Source organism: Hibiscus syriacus, unplaced genomic scaffold (assembly GCF_006381635.1).
Source record: "Hibiscus syriacus cultivar Baekdansim isolate YM2019G1 unplaced genomic scaffold, ASM638163v2 tig00111402_pilon, whole genome shotgun sequence".
NCBI classification, from domain to species: domain Eukaryota; kingdom Viridiplantae; phylum Streptophyta; class Magnoliopsida; order Malvales; family Malvaceae; genus Hibiscus; species Hibiscus syriacus.
Genome location: NW_024063082.1, coordinates 2,200,259 through 2,221,284, shown reverse-complemented (window position 1 = coordinate 2,221,284; position 21,026 = coordinate 2,200,259). Strand labels below are relative to the sequence as shown.

Sequence of the window (21,026 nt, the reverse complement as noted above, 5' to 3'; positions counted from 1 at the left end):
TTTGGAGGTCATCAGCATAGTAGGTGCAAGATACTGGTATCATAAAGAGATCCTGGTGTCTTACTCGAAATGAATGCTGATAAAGCCTTCTCAGTTCATGTTTTAAAAGAAGGAAAAGCTTGGAATCTGTTCAAGAAAATTGTAGGCGATCGTGTTAATGCCGACAGCGTCCAATCCACAACTATTGATGCGTGTAGGTCCTGTAGGACATTCCAGGGATTGCCACTCGCCATCGTAACAACCGCAAATGACTTGAAGAAGATGCCTTCGAATGGGAAACTGCTTCAAAACATCTAACAAGTCCTTCCTCGGCAGTAGAGTTGAGTTTTAATCATTTGGCAAATGATGAACTTAAATCTACTTTCCAGATTTGTAGTTTTATGCCATACAATGCTACCATTTTCGACTTGCTGAAATATGGTAGGGCCTTCGGTTTGCTGCGAGGAATCAAATCAACAGAAGACGCACGACAGAAACTACACAGACTGATACAACACCTCAAATCCTCATGTTTATCATTTGATGGTCGTACGCCTGAGGAGTTTGGGTTGAATGACGTCATTCGCAATGTTGCTGCATCAATAGAATCCAAGAGAGGGGGAATTTTGTTGGTGAGAAACAAGATCGGACCAAGAGAGTTGCCGAATGCGGAATGCTAAGAAACTACACTGCGATCTCGCTGTTTTACAATGATTTCATTAGACTTCCTGATCGGCTCGAATGTCCACAGCTTAAAGCTTTTCAACTTTACAACAAGAATCCTGCTTTGAGAATCTCTGATCAGTTTTTCTCAAAGATGAAAGAATTGAAAGTCTTGGATGTGAAAGGAATGCAGCATTTGTCGGTGCTGCCTTCTTCACTTGGCTTGTTGCAAGACCTTCAGACATTATGTTTGGAGTCGTGCTTGTTGCGACAAATAGAAATGGTTGAAAAGATGAAGAAACTAGAAATCCTTAGCTTCTACGATTCCTTCATAGAAGAGTTGCCTGAAGAAATCAGGCAATTGAAACAGTTGAAAGTGTTAAACTTGGATTATTGCTCCCAACTGAGCGTGATTCCCCCAAATGTAATATCTGTTGGGGAATAAACCAAGTACAAGCAATTTCCTTATAACCAGATTAGTGAGAATGCAAAATAAAAGCGGAAAAATAATACCCGAAATTGATAACGGAGTTCAGCCAATTGTGCTTACGTCTCCGGACTGCTGCAGATCTTTTACTAAGAGAGAAAATTTACAGGTGTTTACAAAATACTCACTACTCACAAGAAAACTCTCTAGTATTGGGAGAAAGAAATGATTTTTGGGATGGTTTTGAAGCTAAATGAGCTAGGGTATTTATAGTTGAAACTTAAGGACTTAATCTTGTAAATACCCTAAAACCTAGGAATTAATTGTGATTATCCCATTATCATTTTTCAACAAACATCTACCAAACTTTGAAAAACTATTTTTCAAAGAAACATTTACCAAACTTTGAAAACCATTTTTTCAAAAGTTGGTTACCAAACTTGAAAACCATTTTAATACTTTCAACAATCTCCCACTTGAAGACTGATTTTAATCTGTCTTCACACCTCGATCAATGCAACAGCTTTTCTAGTCTTGTTACTCTAGCATGCCAACTGAAGTTGAACACAACTTCAGTTTGTCTGTAGTCACCGTCTTTGTCAACATATCTGTCGGATTTTGAGCTCCACTGATCTTTTCAAGTTTTAAAATCTCATCTTCCAGAAGAGACCGGATAAAATGATATCGTAATTGTATTTGCTTTGCCCTGGAATGAAAAGACGGATTCTTTGCTAGATGTATAGCACTTTGACTGTCGTAATACAAGACATTGTTTTCTTGTTTCTTGCCTAACTCTTCCAAGAAACTTTGGAGCCAAACCATCTCCTTGCTAGCTTCCGTAACAACGACATATTCTGCTTCAGTTGTAGAGAGAGCAACTATCTTCTGTAGTTGAGAAACCCAACTCACTGCGGTTCCTCCTAGAGTATAGACATACCCTGTAGTGCTCCTTCTGATATCAACATTTCCGGCTAAGTCAGCATCTGCATAGCCTATCAGTATCGTATCTCCACCTTTGAAATAAAGTGCTTTGTTTGTGGTACCCCACAGATATCTTAGGATCCATTTGACTGCTTCCCAGTGTACCTTGCCCGGATTATTCATGTACCTGCTAACAGCTCCCACTGCTTGAGCAATATCTGGTCTGGTACAAACCATGACATACATCAGACTTCTAATCGCTGAGGCGTATGGCACCTTCACCATGTGTGCACGTTCTTCCTCCGTCTTTGGTGACTGTTCTTGGAGTATGAATGAACACCTAAAGGTGTTACTGGTTTAGCATCTGCATGTTGAACCTGGAGAGTACTTTGTTGATGTACTCAGCCTGTGATAATATCAAAGTCCTGATAATCTATGATCCTCAGATCCAAACCTGACTTTGCTGCTTTGTCAGCTGCCCATGATCGTCATAGCAAACTCTTTGACAATTTTTGCTTCAGTTTATAATTCTTGCATGTCTGAGCTTGTTTTAAACCATACAAGCTCTTCTTCAACCTGCATACCAGGTTTTTCTTGTCTGCCTCTATGAAGCCTTCTGGCTGCCTCATATAGATTTTTCCTCCAAATCACCATGAAGGAAAACTGTCTTTACATATAACTGCTCAAGATGTAAATTCTCTGCAGCTACAATTTTCAACACCAGTCTGATTGTAGACAGTTTCACGACTGGAGAGAAAATTTCATGTAGTCAATACCTTCTTTTTGCTGAAAACCTTTGACAACCAATCTCGCTTTGTAGCGTTTGCTCCCATCGTGCTCTTCTTTGATCCTGTAAATCCACTTGTTGTGAAACGCTTTCTTGCCTGGTGGTAATTCAGCTAATTCCCACGTCTGATTTGACAAAAGCGAGTCCATCTCATCTTTCATGGAAGACTCCCACTTGATTGAATCCTCCACTTGCATTGCTTCATCATAGCACTCTGGTTCACCATTGTCAGTCAGCAACAAGTAGTGCAAAGAAGGAGAATACCGTTGGGTTGGTTTAGGAATTCTGGAGGAGCGTCTTAGTTCCGGTGTGCATGGTTCTTCTTGAACTACTTCAGGACTAATCTGAACATCATTTCCAGAAATCTCCTCAAACTCAGCAAATTCCTTTGTTTTAGATTTGGTATTGGAGCTGCTTGATTCTACAGTTGACTTGTCTTTGTACATCACATTCTCATTGAAAATGACATCTCTGCTTCTAATGATCTTCCGATTTTCATAGTCCCAAAACCGGTAACCGAACTCATCACCGCCGTAACCAACAAAGGAACATTTATTGGACTTAGCATCAAGTTTACTTCTTTCAGCAGAGTCTATGTGTACATAAGAAATACAACCAAACACTCTTAAGTGTGAAAGGTTTATTTCTTTCTTGCTCCAAACTTCCTCTGGTATTCTGCCATCCAAAGGAACTGAGGGCCCACGGTTGATCAAGTAAGCTGCAGTGTTGATAGCTTCAGCCCATACAAATTTGGGCAATTCGGCATGTATCTTCATGCTTCTGGCACGTTCATTCAGAGTTCTGTTCATGCGTTCTGCTACGCCATTCTGCTGCGGTGTCATGGGAACTGTTGTCTCCATCTTGATCCCATTGTTTGCGCAAAAATCTCTGAATCTCCTATTTCTGTACTCTCCTCCATTGTCAGACCTCAACCACTTGACTTGCATACCAGTCTCGTTTTCCACCATGGCCTTCCATTTTCTGAAGGTATCAAAGACTTCTGATTTTTTTTTCAGAAAATAAACCCACACCTTCCTTGTAGAATAATCGATGAAGGTGACATAATATAATGAGCCTGCAAGAGATGGAACTGGAGATGGTCCCCATACATCAGTATGAACTAACTCTAACTTTTCAGCCTTAGGTGTCTTACCAATATTTGCAAAGCTGACTTTCTTTTGTTTGCCAAAGATGCAATCCTCGCATAGTCCGACATCTACATTCTTTAGATCCGGCAGCTTCCCTTTTGACAGAAGTATCTTCATTCCTTTCTCGCTCATATGGCCAAGCCTTTGGTGCCATATGTTTGATTTTCCATCAGCATCAGCTACTACAATGATATTCTCTAAATTTGAGGTTACATAGAGAGTACCAGTCTTCTTACCACGAGCAATGACGAGTGCTCCTTTGGTAATCTTCCATTCACAACCTGAAAAGGTTGTACTGTATCCTTCTCCATCAAGCTGTCCTACAAAAATCAAATTTCTTTTGAGACCAGGAATATGTCTCACTCATGTCAGCTTCCAGGTGGTCTGGTTTGGCAGCTTTAGTCGGATGTCTCATTTTTCGACGATCTTCAAGGTTTCATCATCAGCAAGATGAACCTTCCCAAAATCACCACTGACATATTTCTCCATGATTTCTTGGCATGGCGTGGAGTGGAAAGATGCCCCTGAATCCAAAATCCATGATTCAATCGGACTGTTGACGCTTAAAATCATGGCATCACCTGTCTCCTCCGTCATGTTGGCAGATTCCTGTGCGTCGGTATTTTTCTTCGGTGCTCGGTAATCTCTTTTGAAGTGGCCCTTCTTGCCGCAATTATAACATGTAAAATCTTTATTTCCTGTTCTTTATTTTCTTCTTCTGAATTTCGATCTGCCACGATTTGAATTTCTTTCTGAAGTTCTCCCTCTGGACTCCGTGTGCAAGGCTGAGGAGGTTGATGCTGCACCCGATTCTCTCTGTCGAATTTCTTCGCTCAGTACCAGATCCCGAACATCGTCGAATTTTAATTTGCTGTTTCCCGACGAACTGCTGACTGCTGTAACAGTAGCATTCCAACTGTCTGGTAAAGATGATAAGAGAATTAAAGCTCGAACTTCATCATCAAATTCAATTTCCACTGAACTCAACTGGGTTGTGATTGTGTTGAGTTCATTTAGGTGTTGTGCCACCGATGCCCCTTCCGTCATCTGCAAATTGAATAATCGCCTCATCAAATGAACTTTATTTGAGGCCGATGGCTTCTCATACATATTGGAGAGAGCCGTCATAAGACCCGCCGTGGTCTTTTCCTTTGCTATGTTGAAAGCAATATTGCGGGATAACGTCAGTCGGATAACTCCGAGGGCTTGTCTATCGAGAAGAGCTCAGTCTTCATTCTTCATGCCCTCTGGTTGTTTTCCTGAGAGGGGGTTGATATAGATTTTTCTGGTATAGAAAATCTTCAATTTGCATCTTCCAAAATCCAAAGTCCGCACCATCGAACTTTTCAATTTTCACATTCCCTTCGTCTGCAACCATCGCTCCCACTCGAACCTGGCTTCTTTTGGATCGTTTCTGACAATTTTTACAAACCGCCGTGTATTAGAACACCTCCGTCGACAAACTCGTATCGTCGACCGAATTTCACTATTCACGAAATTCACTATTCACGTGAATAGTAACCTAAATAGTAACCTCGCAAAAAATTGACAAAATTCACAACCCAAAAGCTCTGATACCAGTTGTTGGGAAATAAACCAAGTACAAGTAATTTCCCTATAACCAGATTAGTGAGAATGCAAAATAAAAGCGGAAAAATAATACCCGAAATTGATAACGGAGTTCAGCCAATTGTGCTTACGTCTCCGGACTGCTGCAGATCTTTTACTAAGAGAGAAAATTTACAGGTGTTTACAAAACACTCACTACTCACAAGAAAACTCTCTAGTATTGGGAGAAAGAAATGATTTTTGGAATGGTTTTGAAGCTAAGTGAGCTAGGGTATTTATAGTTGAAACTTAAGGACTTAATCTTGTAAATACGCTAAAACCTAGGGATTAATTGTGATTATCCCATTATCATTTTTCAACAAACATCTACCAAACTTTGAAAAACTATTTTTCAAAGAAACATTTACCAAACTTTGAAAACCATTTTTTCAAAGTTGGTTACCAAACTTGAAAACCATTTTAATACTTTCAACAATATCAAAGTTGTCTCAACCGGAAGAACAACTTATCGGTAACAGTTTTGCTCAATGGGAGGATGGACAAGGAGCAGGACGCCATGCTAGCCTCCGTGAGTTGAAGCAGTTGTCTGATTTAACCAGTTTAAACTTGCATGTCCTTGATTATCGTAACATGCCGAAGCGAGTTTTCTCTGAGAAGCTGCAAAGATATAAGATACTGATAGGAAACATGTGGGATTGGTCGGATAAGCATGAAGCCTCAAGAACATCTGTATCTTGACGAACTAAGGGCATTGGAGATTTCTTATGTGATCTCGGTGAGAGTAGTACAGGCTTTCCACAACTGAAGTATCTCTATATCCAAAATGGTTTGGACACGAAGCACACATTAACTTGGTTGAGGAGGTTACTCTTGTTTCCTTTCCTGTCCTGGAGTCATATCTTCAGAAGTCGATTAACTTGGAGAAGATATGTAATGCACAGCTCAAAAGGCAACCCTTCGCAAAGTTAAGAGAGATAAACGTGGGAAGTCGCTATCGATTGAAGAATTTGTTTTCATTCTCCATTGCCAGAGGTCTGCAACAACTTCAAGAAGTTCAAGTGGTGGATTGCAAAACATGGTAGAAATCATTACTGAGGGAAGAGGAAGTGATGTTGATGAAAATGAAGCAACAACCATAGTTGAATTTGAGCAATTGCGATCTTTGAAACTGCAACAATTACTGAGGCTGACCAGTTTCAATGCAAGCAGTACCACCGTAGCCCTTTCCAATGAAAGGGTATTACTTCTATCATTTTCTATTTATTTCAGATAGTAGTTAAGAACAAACGGGAAGTCGCTATCGATTGAAGAATTTGTTTTCATTCTCCATTGCCAGAGGTCTGCAACAACTTCAAGAAGTTCAAGTGGTGGATTGCAAAACATGGTAGAAATCATTACTGAGGGAAGAGGAAGTGATGTTGATGAAAATGAAGCAACAACCATAGTTGAATTTGAGCAATTGCGATCTTTGAAACTGCAACAATTACTGAGGCTGACCAGTTTCAATGCAAGCAGTACCACCGTAGCCCTTTCCAATGAAAGGGTATTACTTCTATCATTTTCTATTTATTTCAGATAGTAGTTAAGAACAGAATCCAAGATCATTGCTATGTGTCATGCACATGCTATCATATCATAGATATAGAAATAGAGAGGCACACGTGCACATGCGCACATATATATATATATATAGATTTGAAAGGATATATATTCTACTAATGTAAACTAAAGAAGGGGTTTTAGTTTCTTATTTCAGGTTACATTTCCTAAGTTACAAAAATTGAATTTGTCCTCTATTAGCGCATCACGGATATGGCAGGAGCAGCCATTTTCAGTGCCTACTTGAGTTCAAAATTTAACCAGCATCACAGCGGAGGGTTGTGGTAATCTGAAATTTCTATTATCATCCTCTATGGTGGAAAGTTTAGAGCAACTGATCCGTATGGAAATAAGTGACTACAAGCTACTCGAGGGAATCATTGAAGAAGTGACAACGGAGGAAAGAATGGAGAATATATTGCTCCCGAAACTTAACTCCTTAAAAGGCCTTCCAAAGCTGACCAGATTTTGCTCAGCAAAAGCAGTCGAGTTTCGTCTTTGAAACAATTGCAGATAGACCATTGTTCTAAACTAGGGACATTTATCTCCAACTTAGAGAAGAACGAAATTCAACCTCTTCAACAAAAATGTGAGCTATTTATTTGTTTTCCGCTTTCTGTTGCTATTTTTGCAAATGCACATCAAGTGATGAATTGTATGTCAAATGATTCGTCATTGTAATCAATCATGCAGGTAGCATGTCCTAGCTTGGAGAAGATGGTAATCTCCAACTTGAGAAACTTGAAAATGTTTTGGAATGATTAATTACCTGAGAATTCCTTCTGTGAACATAAAACAATGGAAGTTGAGTACTGTTCACAGCTACAGACAGTGTTTCCATTTAATATGGTTGAAAGATTTCAAAGGTTGCAGTCCCTGACCATAAAGGGTTGTGCTTCACTGGAAGAAGTTGTCAATTTGCAAAGGCTCAATGTCGAATAAAATGAAGCTGAGGTAGCAATCCGTTGAAGAAACTCTACATATATGACTTACCAAATTTGAAACATGTGCTGAGTAAGGATCCCCAAGAAATGATCACTTTCAAGAATCTGACATTTGTATATGCGTTCGGATGCGAGTCTGAAAAACCTCTTTCTGGCCTTCAGCAACTTAAAAGTGTTGATATAGACACTTGTGGGTTGGAACATATTGTTGCAATGGATGAAATTCCTCAAGCAAGAAACTGAATTTGTTTTCCCTAAACTTGCCTTTCTGTGACTTTGGAAGCTCATAAAACTCAAAAGTCTCTATCCCAGAATTCATTCAACCAAATGGCCTGCGTTGAAGAGAATATTGACCTACCATTGTGGTGATATGAATATATTTAGTTCAGAACTTCTCAGAAATAAGCGGATGAAGAGTGTTTCTCAGCCGCTCTTTTTGATAGAAAATGTAACATATACGTACGCGATAACTCCGTAAAAAGAGTATATTTTAATTCTTTTTACTTAATTTATTGATTGTCTAAAAATCATTGACAAAGCATTTTAGCTGCATCTAGTTGCATTTAGTACATATTTGCATGTGGTGGATAAATTTTGACGAGACAGTTTATTTGACTAAACTGATGATGCTGTGGAGAAGGGTTGTTTGTTGGTTGTGATGATGCAAGAAATAACTGAGGAAGAATTTATTTGCCGAGACAAATTAATTTGCTAGGGCTAATGGAACAGAAGACGACTACAGTGAAGAACAAATTTTCTTGCCAAGGCGAGTTTTTATCTCACAAGTCTAACACAACACAAGACGGAACTGCTAACGTCACTTGGCCAGCTGTCCAATACACCTCACGTGAAACCGTATCCCAGTTAAGGAATTTGGGACCACTACCAGCTTTCATATTATTCACACAATGGGCATGAAACCAATGGTATTTAGAGAATTTCCAAGGACACTAAACCCTAGAAATTCCAACTATGAATATCTCATTATACCACCCTAAATGAGAGAAAATACCCTAAAAGTGATGCTTGGAGAAAGACGACTGCAGAACATCCTTTTTCACCGTCCCCCACTCGACTATCATTGGTGTTCTCCATAGCCAGGCTTCGCTGGAGCAGCGGCCATGTCCTCGAGAGGGGATGGTTTCTGGAACAATCATGGTGGTGGTATGATGTTACGGTAGAGCTCTGTTCTGAGAGTTTTTTTCCTCTTGTTCTTCATTTCCATATCATTTAAGGGTTTGTATGTAAAGATTATTTTTGGGATGATGTTTGTCACAACATAAACTGTTTTATTTAGTGTTGGAAATGCTTGAATGATATTTTATTCAATTGTTAATGAATGATTAAGTATATTTTTGCTGAATGTTGTTTTGTTTACTATTTTAATATTTTGTCTTGGCACTCTAAGAGCTTTTGAAAGATTTCCTGGTGCCACGGCAAAACATTCCTAGTATTTGTAAGAGCTTTTGAAAGATTATTATTTTTCTAGGAGTTGATACATAATATTCGAAAGAGGTAGGTTAGAACTACGTGAACAAGGGAACTAATCCGGGATGGTGAGGTTCTAATCAGCCTTTGAGATAAGGAGAGAGTTTTATTCGACTAAGAAGGGTAAATGCTTGAGTAGATAGGCTAGAGTTATAGTTTACGCTGAGAGGTATTATCGCAGCAACAATTTGACAAACCAATGGTTGCAGTTCACGCTGGGTAGTCTTGTCGTAGCAAAAGTTCTAGGAACACTCTAGTAAATCTTGTTGGGCTGCATAGACATAGCATACTAAATCATCATAGACATAGAATAATTTATTACCGTAACGAATCCAACCCAAGTGCTCCGTTAGAGGTCTGATTGTGTGAGGTTTTTCAGAATATATTGAACTAAACATTTTTCTTTGTGTTGACAACTTTTATTTGTTTAACTTTGCATATTTTTCTCGCCACGACAAAACTTTTCTACTCACTTCACTTTACAATTTTTCTTGCATCGACCATACCTTTTTTCATATGTTTGTTACTACTTGTTTTTCCTTTGTGAATACCATTAGACAATAATTTTAGGACTAGTTAGTGACACCTAGTTCTAACTATAGCAATCATAAAAATTCTCATTGATCCTTGTGAAGACGATAACTCACTACTACTATATTACTTGTTTCAATTGTGTATTGTTAGGTATGTCTCATAAATATACTAGTAAAGAGAAAAATCTCGTAATGGGGGTTACGATTATGTGGGTTGGGGTGCGGAGTTGTGCCCTGTGGTACGGTATAGAGTTATTTTTGTAAATATATATCAGGGTTTATTTATTATAAAAGGAGATGTAACATAAACCTATGAGACATTGAATTGAATAAAAATTCTAGCGCCGCCTAGGGCACCAAGGACGTAAGCTCATTGCTGAACCTCGTTAAAATTCTTGTGTTATTTCGTTTTCTTTATCCAATTATTCAACAACTGATATCAGATGTCAGGAACCAAATTCGAAGTTGTGAAATTCGATGGTCATGGTAACTTCGGATTATGGCAAACAAGGGTGAAAGATCTGTTGGCGCTGTAACACCCTCAACCCGTATACGACTCGAATACGAGTTTGAGGTGTCACATTGACTTTTCAAACTTTGACTCTTGACAAAAATTCAAGGAAAAATTTAAAATTTTCATTAAAATAAAAACTGTGTATTTACATAAATTGACCAAAATCGATCAGAGCATATTCAGCTCAATCAATTAGTACATGCCAACTATATTCAGATTAACCATACACATTTAAATCATCTATTTTCTGATATGAAACTTTGTAAGGAAAATGCTGACCTGTCTTGCTCCTCTTAGCTCTTTACTCTTCTCACTTCTGTAACCTACGTGTAAAACAATCACACGCTAAGTCGTTGACTTAGTGAAGCATAAAACATATAATAAAACTCTAACTCGTAATCATGCTTGAACAATTTCTACTAACATATCACATACAAGCATCATACTCACATATATATGTAATAATTCCTACTATGCACCTTTCATATATATATATATATATATATATATATATATATATATATATATATAGATATATATATATATACATATACATATACACGCATACATATAATTATCTTCTTTCCTATCATTATCATATTATCACCTTTCATATTTCTATTCTCTTGTTTATATGATCAATTAAGCTCATATCATATATCTTATAGCATATACAATAATCACTAACACAAATGTATCATACACAGTACATTCCATGTTATCTCTTATTAGCCTATGTGCACCTGTGAGAACTGTAGATATGTGAGTCTATTGAGGTTGTGCACCACTATGCTATCACCACAGCTCATATAAATGTCACGAAAGACCTATCCAGAGGTCACAAAGACCCCGGTAACTATCCAGAGGTCATAAAGATCCTCGGTAACTGTCCAGAGGTCATAAAGATCCTCGGTAACTGTCCATAGGTCCCGAAGAACCTAGGTAAACTGTCCATATGTCTCGAAAGACATAGGTAAACCCTCGACTCTTGGCATGCCAACTATACCCCTAGCTCTCATGACACATAACATGGGCATTATCTTTTATATCCTTTTACATATTCATGTAACCATATCATATATTCATATAAGCTCATGGTTTCATTCACATATGCATGTAATCACGTAGTTCATGCCAATTCTCATATGAGTTCATATTCATATAAACATAGGATTCACCCTCATGTATCACATATACTTTCTCTTTCATATGGCTCATAACATTTCTCATGTGTTCATATGACATGTAAATCATTGTCATCTTATCATGTTATCACATAAACATATCATCTTATAATACATACAAAACACATCAATACCTATATTCACATATACCTATCATTTCATTATCCTTATTATTATTCTTATCATCACCATTAATCCCTTTTACTTACCATATTCATATCAATAACAAATACATACTTCTATGAGTTCATGTTTTTCACTATTGGAAATAGACTTATCACAAGTCTTATTTTCCCTTGAACCTCATATACTAGAGAAGGTGCACTCACCTTAGCTTTGCTTTGATTCGATTATAATCCTTCAATTGATCCGGAACGGGATCACGTTCTATATCTACATCATCATACATAAATCTATATTAGTATTATAACTAATATACTCTAATGGTTCACTCTTTAGACTAAGAGAAAAGACAATTTCATCTTTTAATGAAGGTATGCATCGATGCACTACTGATGCATTGGTGCATAAAATGCATTCGATGTTTGTTTATTACTGGGATGCATCGATGCATGCCTTATGCATCGATGCACTAATTGCATTCGATGTTTCCTTATTAATGGGATGCATCGATGCACTACTTATGCATCGATGCACGAATTGCATTCGATGTATTTATTTTAAAAGAGTGCATCGATGCACTAACAATGCATCGATACACCTTCAAACAATTTCTGGGTTTAACATTGATACATCGGTGCACTATGAATATGCATCGATGCACTCTGCCCAGAAACTCTTTTTGAACCCGAAAATTCCTTATTTTTGGATTAAATCCTTCATATTTCAACCCCTTTCATATTCCTAACTTTCATATACATATTTAAACTCATTAATATTCATTTATCTCATCTTTAACCTCTAAATTCCATCTTTCATATGGAAATTCAAGAATCATACTCAATTTCTAACATGTTCCAAATTCCATTCAATTGCTTCTAACTTCTTAATTAGACCCTTGACAAGTCAAATCCAACTTTAGAACTTCAAAAACCTTTCTATAACAAAAGTTCATTTATAAACCCTTAATAGAAATTCCTTTCTAATTCTCTCTCTTTTGTGTTTTAAACTTATATAAGCTTTCCTTAAGCTTATATAACCCTCAAAGACTCAAATCCAACTTAAAACTTTCAAGAAATCAAAAGCTAAATCAAACTTACCTTTGCTCTTGGCTTCCACGTAAAGAAGAAAAAGAAAAAAGAAGAGCACTCTGGAGAATTCTCTCCCTTTCCACGTGTATTTATCCTTACCAATCCCATTTTAATTCATTTCTTGGTCAATTGACCTTTTTACCCTTTATTTCCTTTAATAATTACTAAATAACCTTCATCATATGTATCCAATAATCATTGAACTATTTCATTCTTCTATTTTAGTCATCAAATTCTGAAACTTTACAATTTGGTCACTAACCCATAATTTGGGATGTTACAAATCTCTCATCCTTTTAAAAAAAATTCGTCCTCCAATTTTCACTGCACATCCTGAGAAGAACATATCTTTTAACGTTCTCATGCTGCTTTCTGAACTTAATCTTTTGTATCATCTTTAATAACTTGGTTTTTATCTTTTCAATTATTCGACTACCTTTTTACTTTATATCTCCTATCATGTCACTTATCAGATAGACAATAACATTAATTCTTATTACTCAAACTCATAAATCAATCAAATTCTTTGTCAATCTTCAATTGTCTTTCAAGAATCACCAAACTTTTATTTCATCCTTACTTGACTGACTCCAAAACTTCCTTAATACATATAAATCTTTATTCATTTCTCTGACTACATCCACTTGACCAAGAAACATAACCTTAAATCTTCATCATAACTGATTAAACATACACTTTGCACAACTCAACAATTTCTCATATTACCTGACATACCTTTCTTACTTCTGGTTAAACTTAACCTATCTCAACATAATCTTTATCACATCTAATTCTTTAAACTTCATCCTTTCATTTTCTTCATAACTCAAAATCTTCTTATACACCAATCATATCTTTATAACTTTACTAATCAACTTCACTTATTGAACCCATACTCTCATTTATATACAGTATTGTGCCTTGTCTCCTTTATTACCTTTCATTTCAATGATTAAAATACATAACCATATCTCAATCCACACCATACATAATTAGCTTACCCTGAATCATCTTCTAATCCTTTAACTTTAATACACTACTATTATAACTCTGTTAGTCACATCGATTCTTCCAATCTAAAACATAAACCTTCATGAACCATTCATATACCTTCTTTACAGTCAGAATTATTTCAACAATAGTTTACTCACTAATCAAATAAACATTCAATCTCATACACCATGTCACTTCCCACTAACTCTTTCCATCTTAATACAAAAACATTATCTACCTCACTTGATACATTTAAATACTTCTTATCCTTCACATTATTTAATTTCTAGCAAACACTTATCCATTCCTTGATATTTATCCATTTATCCTTTTATAATCCGCATTGTCTTATACATAACTAAACCATATCATGTTCTTCATACTCCCCATGCTCTTTTATATCACATATATTATCCTTAACTATCACTCCTTATCACATTTTCATTACTTGATAGTCAACTTTACTTGCACAAAACCTTATTATTTACCATTCTTATACTTATATTTTCTCCACTTGTTAAAAAAAATATCACCAGATTTCAATACTCATCTAATCCATTTAAAATACTTTTTCTGCTTCGATTTACATAACTTCTTAAAGAGCTTTTAACCCAATTCACCAGGGTTGTCTTTAACCCTGACTTCCTCAATTAACTCTTTGTTTAATCTTTCAAGATCAAACCTACTGTCAGAGTATGTCGAACTCTCATCATTGATTCTCTGATGGAGAATACAACTAATTCATGTCTGGTTTAAAGTTGAACCAGAATCTCTACCTTTCTTTAATGGTGCTAAAATTCTATGAAGCACTAATTCTCTTAATCATCTGAGATTTTATTTCTCCAAACTTTTTGTTCTGAGCTTTTTCTCTTTAAAGCTTTAACATAATTAACCATTTCTTGAAACGATAACAAATTCAAAACCAGTAACACTCTTTTAATTTAAGGCGCAAGTCCTAATAACAAATCACATGTATCATTTTCAGTTGGAATTAACTCAGCAGCAATTCTGCTTAGCTTAATAAACTTATAATCATACTCATACAAAGTGTAATTCCCTTGTTTCAAGCTCGTGTATTCCAGTTTCGTCTGTAAACTAGTCATCAATGCACTTATTCTTGAACTTATACAATTCTAATCACATCATTTAATCTTTTAACGTTCTTATGGTGACAATTGTCCACCATACTCTAACTTACCAAAGTAGTAACAAACTACTCAATTCAACATCTCCACTTGAAGAATGAAAACCTTTTATTATATCATTCAACCAAAAGTCTATAACAATAGAACCTTCCTCAAATCCACTCTTGAACTTGGGTGCTCGCAACTTTATCAACTAATTTGATACATTCATTCTATGAGTTAAAGAAATATAAATTGAAAACACATCATAACATTCTTCAACATGAAGAATAATTTTCTAAATTTTATACAGGCATTTCCTGAGGTGTTCGCTCTTCTCCCTGCCTGGCCAGGGCAGGTGAATGCTATTACCTTCAGGTTTATTACCTTTTTTCAAAACTCTTATTATCATACTTCTATTATCACATAATAATCTATTTTTATTAGCAAGACATCATACTCCTTACACTATCAGATCAGATTTTTGTTTCACTTTGAGTTTGCATGTATACTTTTTAAAACACTTCTGACTTCTATTTAAGCCTAGAATCGGCTAAACTGTAGCTCTGATACCATTAAATGTAACACCCTCAACCCGTATCCAACCCAAATACGAGTTTGAGGTGTCACATTGACTTTTCAAACTTTGACTCTTGACAAAAATTCAAAGAAAAATTTAAAACTTTCATTAAAATAAAAACTGTGTATTTACATAAATTGACCAAAATCGATCAGAGCATATTCAGCTCAATCAATTAGTACATGCCAACTATATTCAGATTAACCATACACATTTAAATCATCTATTTTCTGATCTGAAACTTTGTAAGGAAAATGCTGACATGTCTTGCTCCTCTTAGCTCTTTACTCTTCTCACTTCTGTAACCTACGTGTGAAACAATCACACGCTAAGTCGTTGACTTAGTGAGGCATAAAACATATAATAAAACTCTAACTCGTAATCATGCTTGAACAATTTCTACTAACATATCACATACAAGCATCATACCCACATATACATGTAATAATTCCTACTATGCACCTTTCATATATATATATATATATATGCTTCTCCCTGCCTGGCCAGGGCAGGTGAATGCTATTACCTTCAGGTTTATTACCTTTTTTCAAAACTCTTATTATCATACTTCTATTATCACATAATAATCTATTTTTATTAGCAAGACATCATACTCCTTACACTATCAGATCAGATTTTTGTTTCACTTTGAGTTTGCCATGTATACTTTTTAAACACTTCTGACTTCTATTTAAGCCTAGAATCGCTAAACTGTAGCTCTGATACCATTAAATGTACACCCTCAACCGTATCCACCCAAATACGAGTTTGAGGTGTCACATTGACTTTCAAAACTTTGACTCTTGACAAAAATTCAAAGAAAAATTTAAAACTTTCATTAAATAAAAACTGTGTATTTACATAAATTGACCAAAATCGATCAGAGCATATTCAGCTCAATCAATTAGTACATGCCAACTATATTCAGATTAACCATACACATTAAATCATCTATTTTCTGATCTGAAACTTTGTAAGGAAAATGCTGACATGTCTTGCTCCTCTTAGCTCTTTACTCTTCTCACTTCTGTAACCTACGTGTGAAACAATCACACGCTAAGTCGTTGACTTAGTGAGGCATAAAACATATAATAAAACTCTAACTCGTAATCATGCTTGAACAATTCTACTAACATATCACATACAAGCATCATACCCACATATACATGTAATAATTCCTACTATGCACCTTTCATATATATATATATATATATATGCATATACACGCATACATATAATTATCTTCTTTCCTATCTTATTACATACCTACTTTCATTATCCTTATTATTATTCTTATCATCACCATTAATCCCTTTTACTTACCATATTCATATCAATAACAAATACATACTTCTATGAATTCATGTTTTTCACTATTGGAAATAGACTTATCACAAGTCTTATTTTCCCTTGAACCTCATATACTAGAAGGTGCACTCACCTTAGCTTTGCTTTGATTCGATTATAATCCTTAATTGATCCGGAACGGGATCACGTTCTATATCTACATCATCATACATAGATCTATATTAGTATTATAACTAATATACTCTAATGGTTCACTCTTTAGACTAAGAGAAAAGGCAATTTCATCTTTAAATAAAGGTATGCATTGATGCACTACTGATGCATCGGTGCATAAAATTCATTCGATGTTTGTTTATTACTGGGATGCATCGATGCATGCCTTATGCATCGATGCACTAATTGCATTCAATGTTTCCTTATTAATGGGATGCATCGATGCACTACTTATGCATCGATGCACGAATTGCATTCGATGTATTTATTTTAAAAGAGTGCATCGATGCACCAATGCATCGATACACCTTCAAACAATTCCTGGGTTTTAACATTGATGCATCGGTGCACTATGAATATGCATTGATGCACTCTACCCAGAACCTCTTTTTGAACCCGAAAATTCCTTATTTTTGGATTAAATCCTTCATATTTCAACCCCTTTCATATTCCTAACTTTCATATACATACTTAAACTCATTAATATTCATTTATATCATCTTTAACCTCTAAATTCCATCTTCATATGGAAATTCAAGAATCATACTCAATTTCTACATGTTCCAAATTCCATTCATTGCTTCTAACTTCTTAATTAGACCCTTGACAAGTCAAATCCAACTTTAGAACTTCAAAAACCTTTCTATAACAAAAGTTCATTTATAAACCCTTAATAGAAATTCCTTTCTAATTCTCTCTCTTTGGTGTTTTAAACTTATATAAGCTTTCCTAAGCTTATATAACCCTCAAGACCAAATCCAACTTAAACTTTCAAGAAATCAAAAGCTAAATCAAACTTACCTTTGCTTTTGGCTTCCACGTAAAGAAGAAGAAGAAAGGAGAAGAGCACTCTGGAGAATTCTCTCCCTTTCCACGTGTATTTATCCTTACCAATCCCATTTTAATTCATTTCTTGGTCAATTGACCTTTTTGCCCTTTATTTCCTTTAATAATTACTAAATAACCTTCATCATATGTATCCAATAATCATTAAACTATTTCATTTTTCTACTTTAGTCATCAAATTCTGAAACTTTACAATTTGGTCACTAACCCATAATTTGGGATGTTACAGGCGCAGTAAGGGATCCTGAAAACTTTGCGACCTATAAAGCCAGCGTCGATAGAGGAGGAAGATTAGGAAGAATTGTCGCAGCGAGCGGCAAGAACTATACGATTATGTTTGGCGAATGAGGTCATGTATCACGTCATGCATCTGTCGTCTCCAGATGAAAGTTGGAAGAAGTTGGAAAGTCAGTTTATGTCCAAATCCTTAACGACTAAACTGTATCTAAAGCAGCGACTGTATGGGCTGATGATGCAGGATGATAATGATTTGGCGCAACATGTGAATGTCTTCAATCAAGTCGTTTCTGATTTAGCTCGACTTGATGTGAAAATTGAGGATGAAGACAAAGTGATGATTCTGTTGTGTTCGTTGCCTCCCTCTTACGAACACATGGTGATAACTCTTACATATGAGAAAAAGACTATCAAAGTTGAGGAGATTATTACAGCCTTGTTGACACACAACCAGCGGAAGCAGAATGCAGGGGAAAACTCTCAAGCTGATAGCTTATATGTCAAGGGTAATCGAGACCGTGGACGGAAGCCAGAGAAGGCATGGTCTAGGAAGCGGAATTTCATATCCAAATCTAGGGATAAGAAGACAATTAACTGTTACAAGTGCAAGGAGGCGGGACATATGAAACGAGACTGGCTGAAGTTGCAAAAGAAGTTTTATGGCTTACTGGTTTAGTGAAGGAGTTAGGTGTTTAACAAGGTGGAGTTCAGTTGCTTTGTGACAATCAAAGTACTATTCACTTAGTTAAGAATCAGATATATCGTGCTAGAACTAAGCATATTAATGTAAGGTTTCACAAGATCAGAGAGTTGGTTGCATCTGGATTTTGTTTCAGAAGGTACATACTGATGAGAATGACACTGATATGTTCGCCAAGCCAGTTACGACACACAAGTTCATGCGTTGCTTGGACTTGTTGAATGTTTCGAGTTGTTAAAGAAGTAAGGTAACCCAACCCACATTGAATGTTTCCTAAGGGGGCGGAATATTCGCCAAGGTGGAGATTTGTTAGGTATGACTCATAAATATACCGGTAAAGAGGAAAGTCTCGTAGTGGGGGTTACGATTATGTGGGTTGGGGGGGCGGGGGCTGCGCCCCGCAGTACGGTACAATGTTATTTTTGTAAATATGTACCAGGGTTTATTTATTATAAAAGGAGATGTAACATAAACCTATGAGACATTGAATTGATTAAAAATTCTAGCGCCGCTTAGGGCACCGAGGACGTAAGCACATTGCTGAACCTCGTTAAAATTCTTGTGTTCTTTCGTTTTCTTTACCCGATTATTCAACATGTATACTTGTACAGAATTATGTGCCACAACACACACTTATACATGCGATCAATACATTTCACATATCTACACTTCTTACTCAAAAGAACCTATGCAGTACTGATAGAGTCCTTACATGATTGTTATTTAATCTTACCCTGATTGTGTTCATTGACTTGTTTCTTTTCACACTTTCTGCAGGTTGTTGGATGAACTTACATTAGATAGCCGAGACATGTCAATGTTAAGTAGGAAGACTTGCCACCTAACCTTTTTAGCGACAATAAAGTTCTGTAAGTGCATTGTTACCATGAACCAACTATTTTCCATCATGTTCATCCAAAGCTTCACCAATTTAGACAAGATTTATGTTGGCTGTTGTAGATTCAGAGAGCTCTTCCCATCTGAAAGACTAATTGGTAATCCAAAGAAACCTCTCGGGACCCTTTCAAGAGTTCGAACCTTGAAGTTGGTTCTCTTTCGAATCTGCGTCATATATGGAAGCCAAACTCAGAACCGGACCCAATTCTTTCCTATCTTGAATCTCTACTCGTTTGGCATTGTAACAAGTTGGTCACTTTGGCTGTATTGAACTGCCATGGCGTGGAGCATATAATCTCGTCCTCTACTGCCAAAACACTTGTGCAACTCACCAAAATGAGTGTAAGAGAATGCCTTAAGGTGACTGAAATTGTTGCAAATGATGAAGAAGCAGTTGAAACATTGGGAGAAATCATTTTCCGCAAGCTCGTGGTTCTGGAGCTAAATGAACTACCTAGTCTCCTATATTTCTGCTCAGGGAATTATGCCTTGAGGCTCCCATATTTGGAAGAAATAAATGTGATTCAATGCCCAAGTTTGACCTATTTCCATGAGCACTCCAAAGTTAAACAAAGTTTGGTTGACAGAAGAAATGGATCGAAGTTGCTGGGAAGGTGACCTTAACAACTGTTCCAAGAAAACGTGTTTTTCTTATGCCCATAATTTCTTATATCCTTTTTACATTTATGAGATGGTTGAGAATTGCGCTGTGTATGATGACAGGCTTACTCAGAAGACAACGCATATAGAACTGAAAGGTTGCCGAGAAATGCCATTACTAATAATATAGCAAGTTATTGGATAAATGCTGTTCATGGATTACAAGACAGACAACTTACTGAGTACGATAGAGGTTGGGAGAATATAACAACATGGACAGTGAAACAATGAATATTTGAGGCTACACGAGAGAATGGGGGAAAACATTTAGATGAGCATCCAAAACCTCGTTTAAGCAACATGGTTAAAGATATTGATAAATAGGCAGAACCACATGAAAGAAATTGGGCGATGAGAGAGCTATTGATATTCTTATGGACCACAGCAAGGCTGAGTTCTTGCCTTTCACCTTAGAAGAAATGGATGCTGAACAGGTTAAAGATATTAGGAAGGCAATTGAATTATGTTCACTGCACTTTTCCAACTTATTGAATTATGTTT

General features: G+C 36.3%; 1 protein-coding gene across 1 annotated transcript; it reads left to right on the top strand.

Annotated features, from left to right (window-relative positions):
• The first annotated feature begins 69 nt into the window (after positions 1–69).
• On the top strand, positions 70–20,756 carry LOC120162368. The gene is made up of 10 exons (XM_039172526.1): positions 70–234; positions 369–611; positions 731–1,066; positions 5,978–6,223; positions 6,525–6,731; positions 6,831–7,037; positions 7,295–7,377; positions 19,746–20,016; positions 20,115–20,384; positions 20,589–20,756. The coding sequence occupies exons 1-10, from the start codon at positions 70–72 to the stop codon at positions 20,754–20,756; spliced, it is 2,196 nt and encodes a 731-aa protein (XP_039028457.1).
• Positions 20,757–21,026: the final 270 nt, after the last annotated feature.

Bases quoted from the DNA above. Each gene is read 5' to 3' on its own strand.
- LOC120162368 (XM_039172526.1), top strand. From the start codon at position 70: ATGAATGCTGATAAAGCCTTCTCAGTTCATGTTTTAAAAGAAGGAAAA. The intron at 7,378-19,745 runs GTAATCTGAAAT...CACTTTCTGCAG, and splicing joins CATCACAGCGGAGGGTTGTG to GTTGTTGGATGAACTTACAT. The intron at 20,017-20,114 runs GTTCTCTTTCGA...CATTGTAACAAG, and splicing joins GAGTTCGAACCTTGAAGTTG to TTGGTCACTTTGGCTGTATT.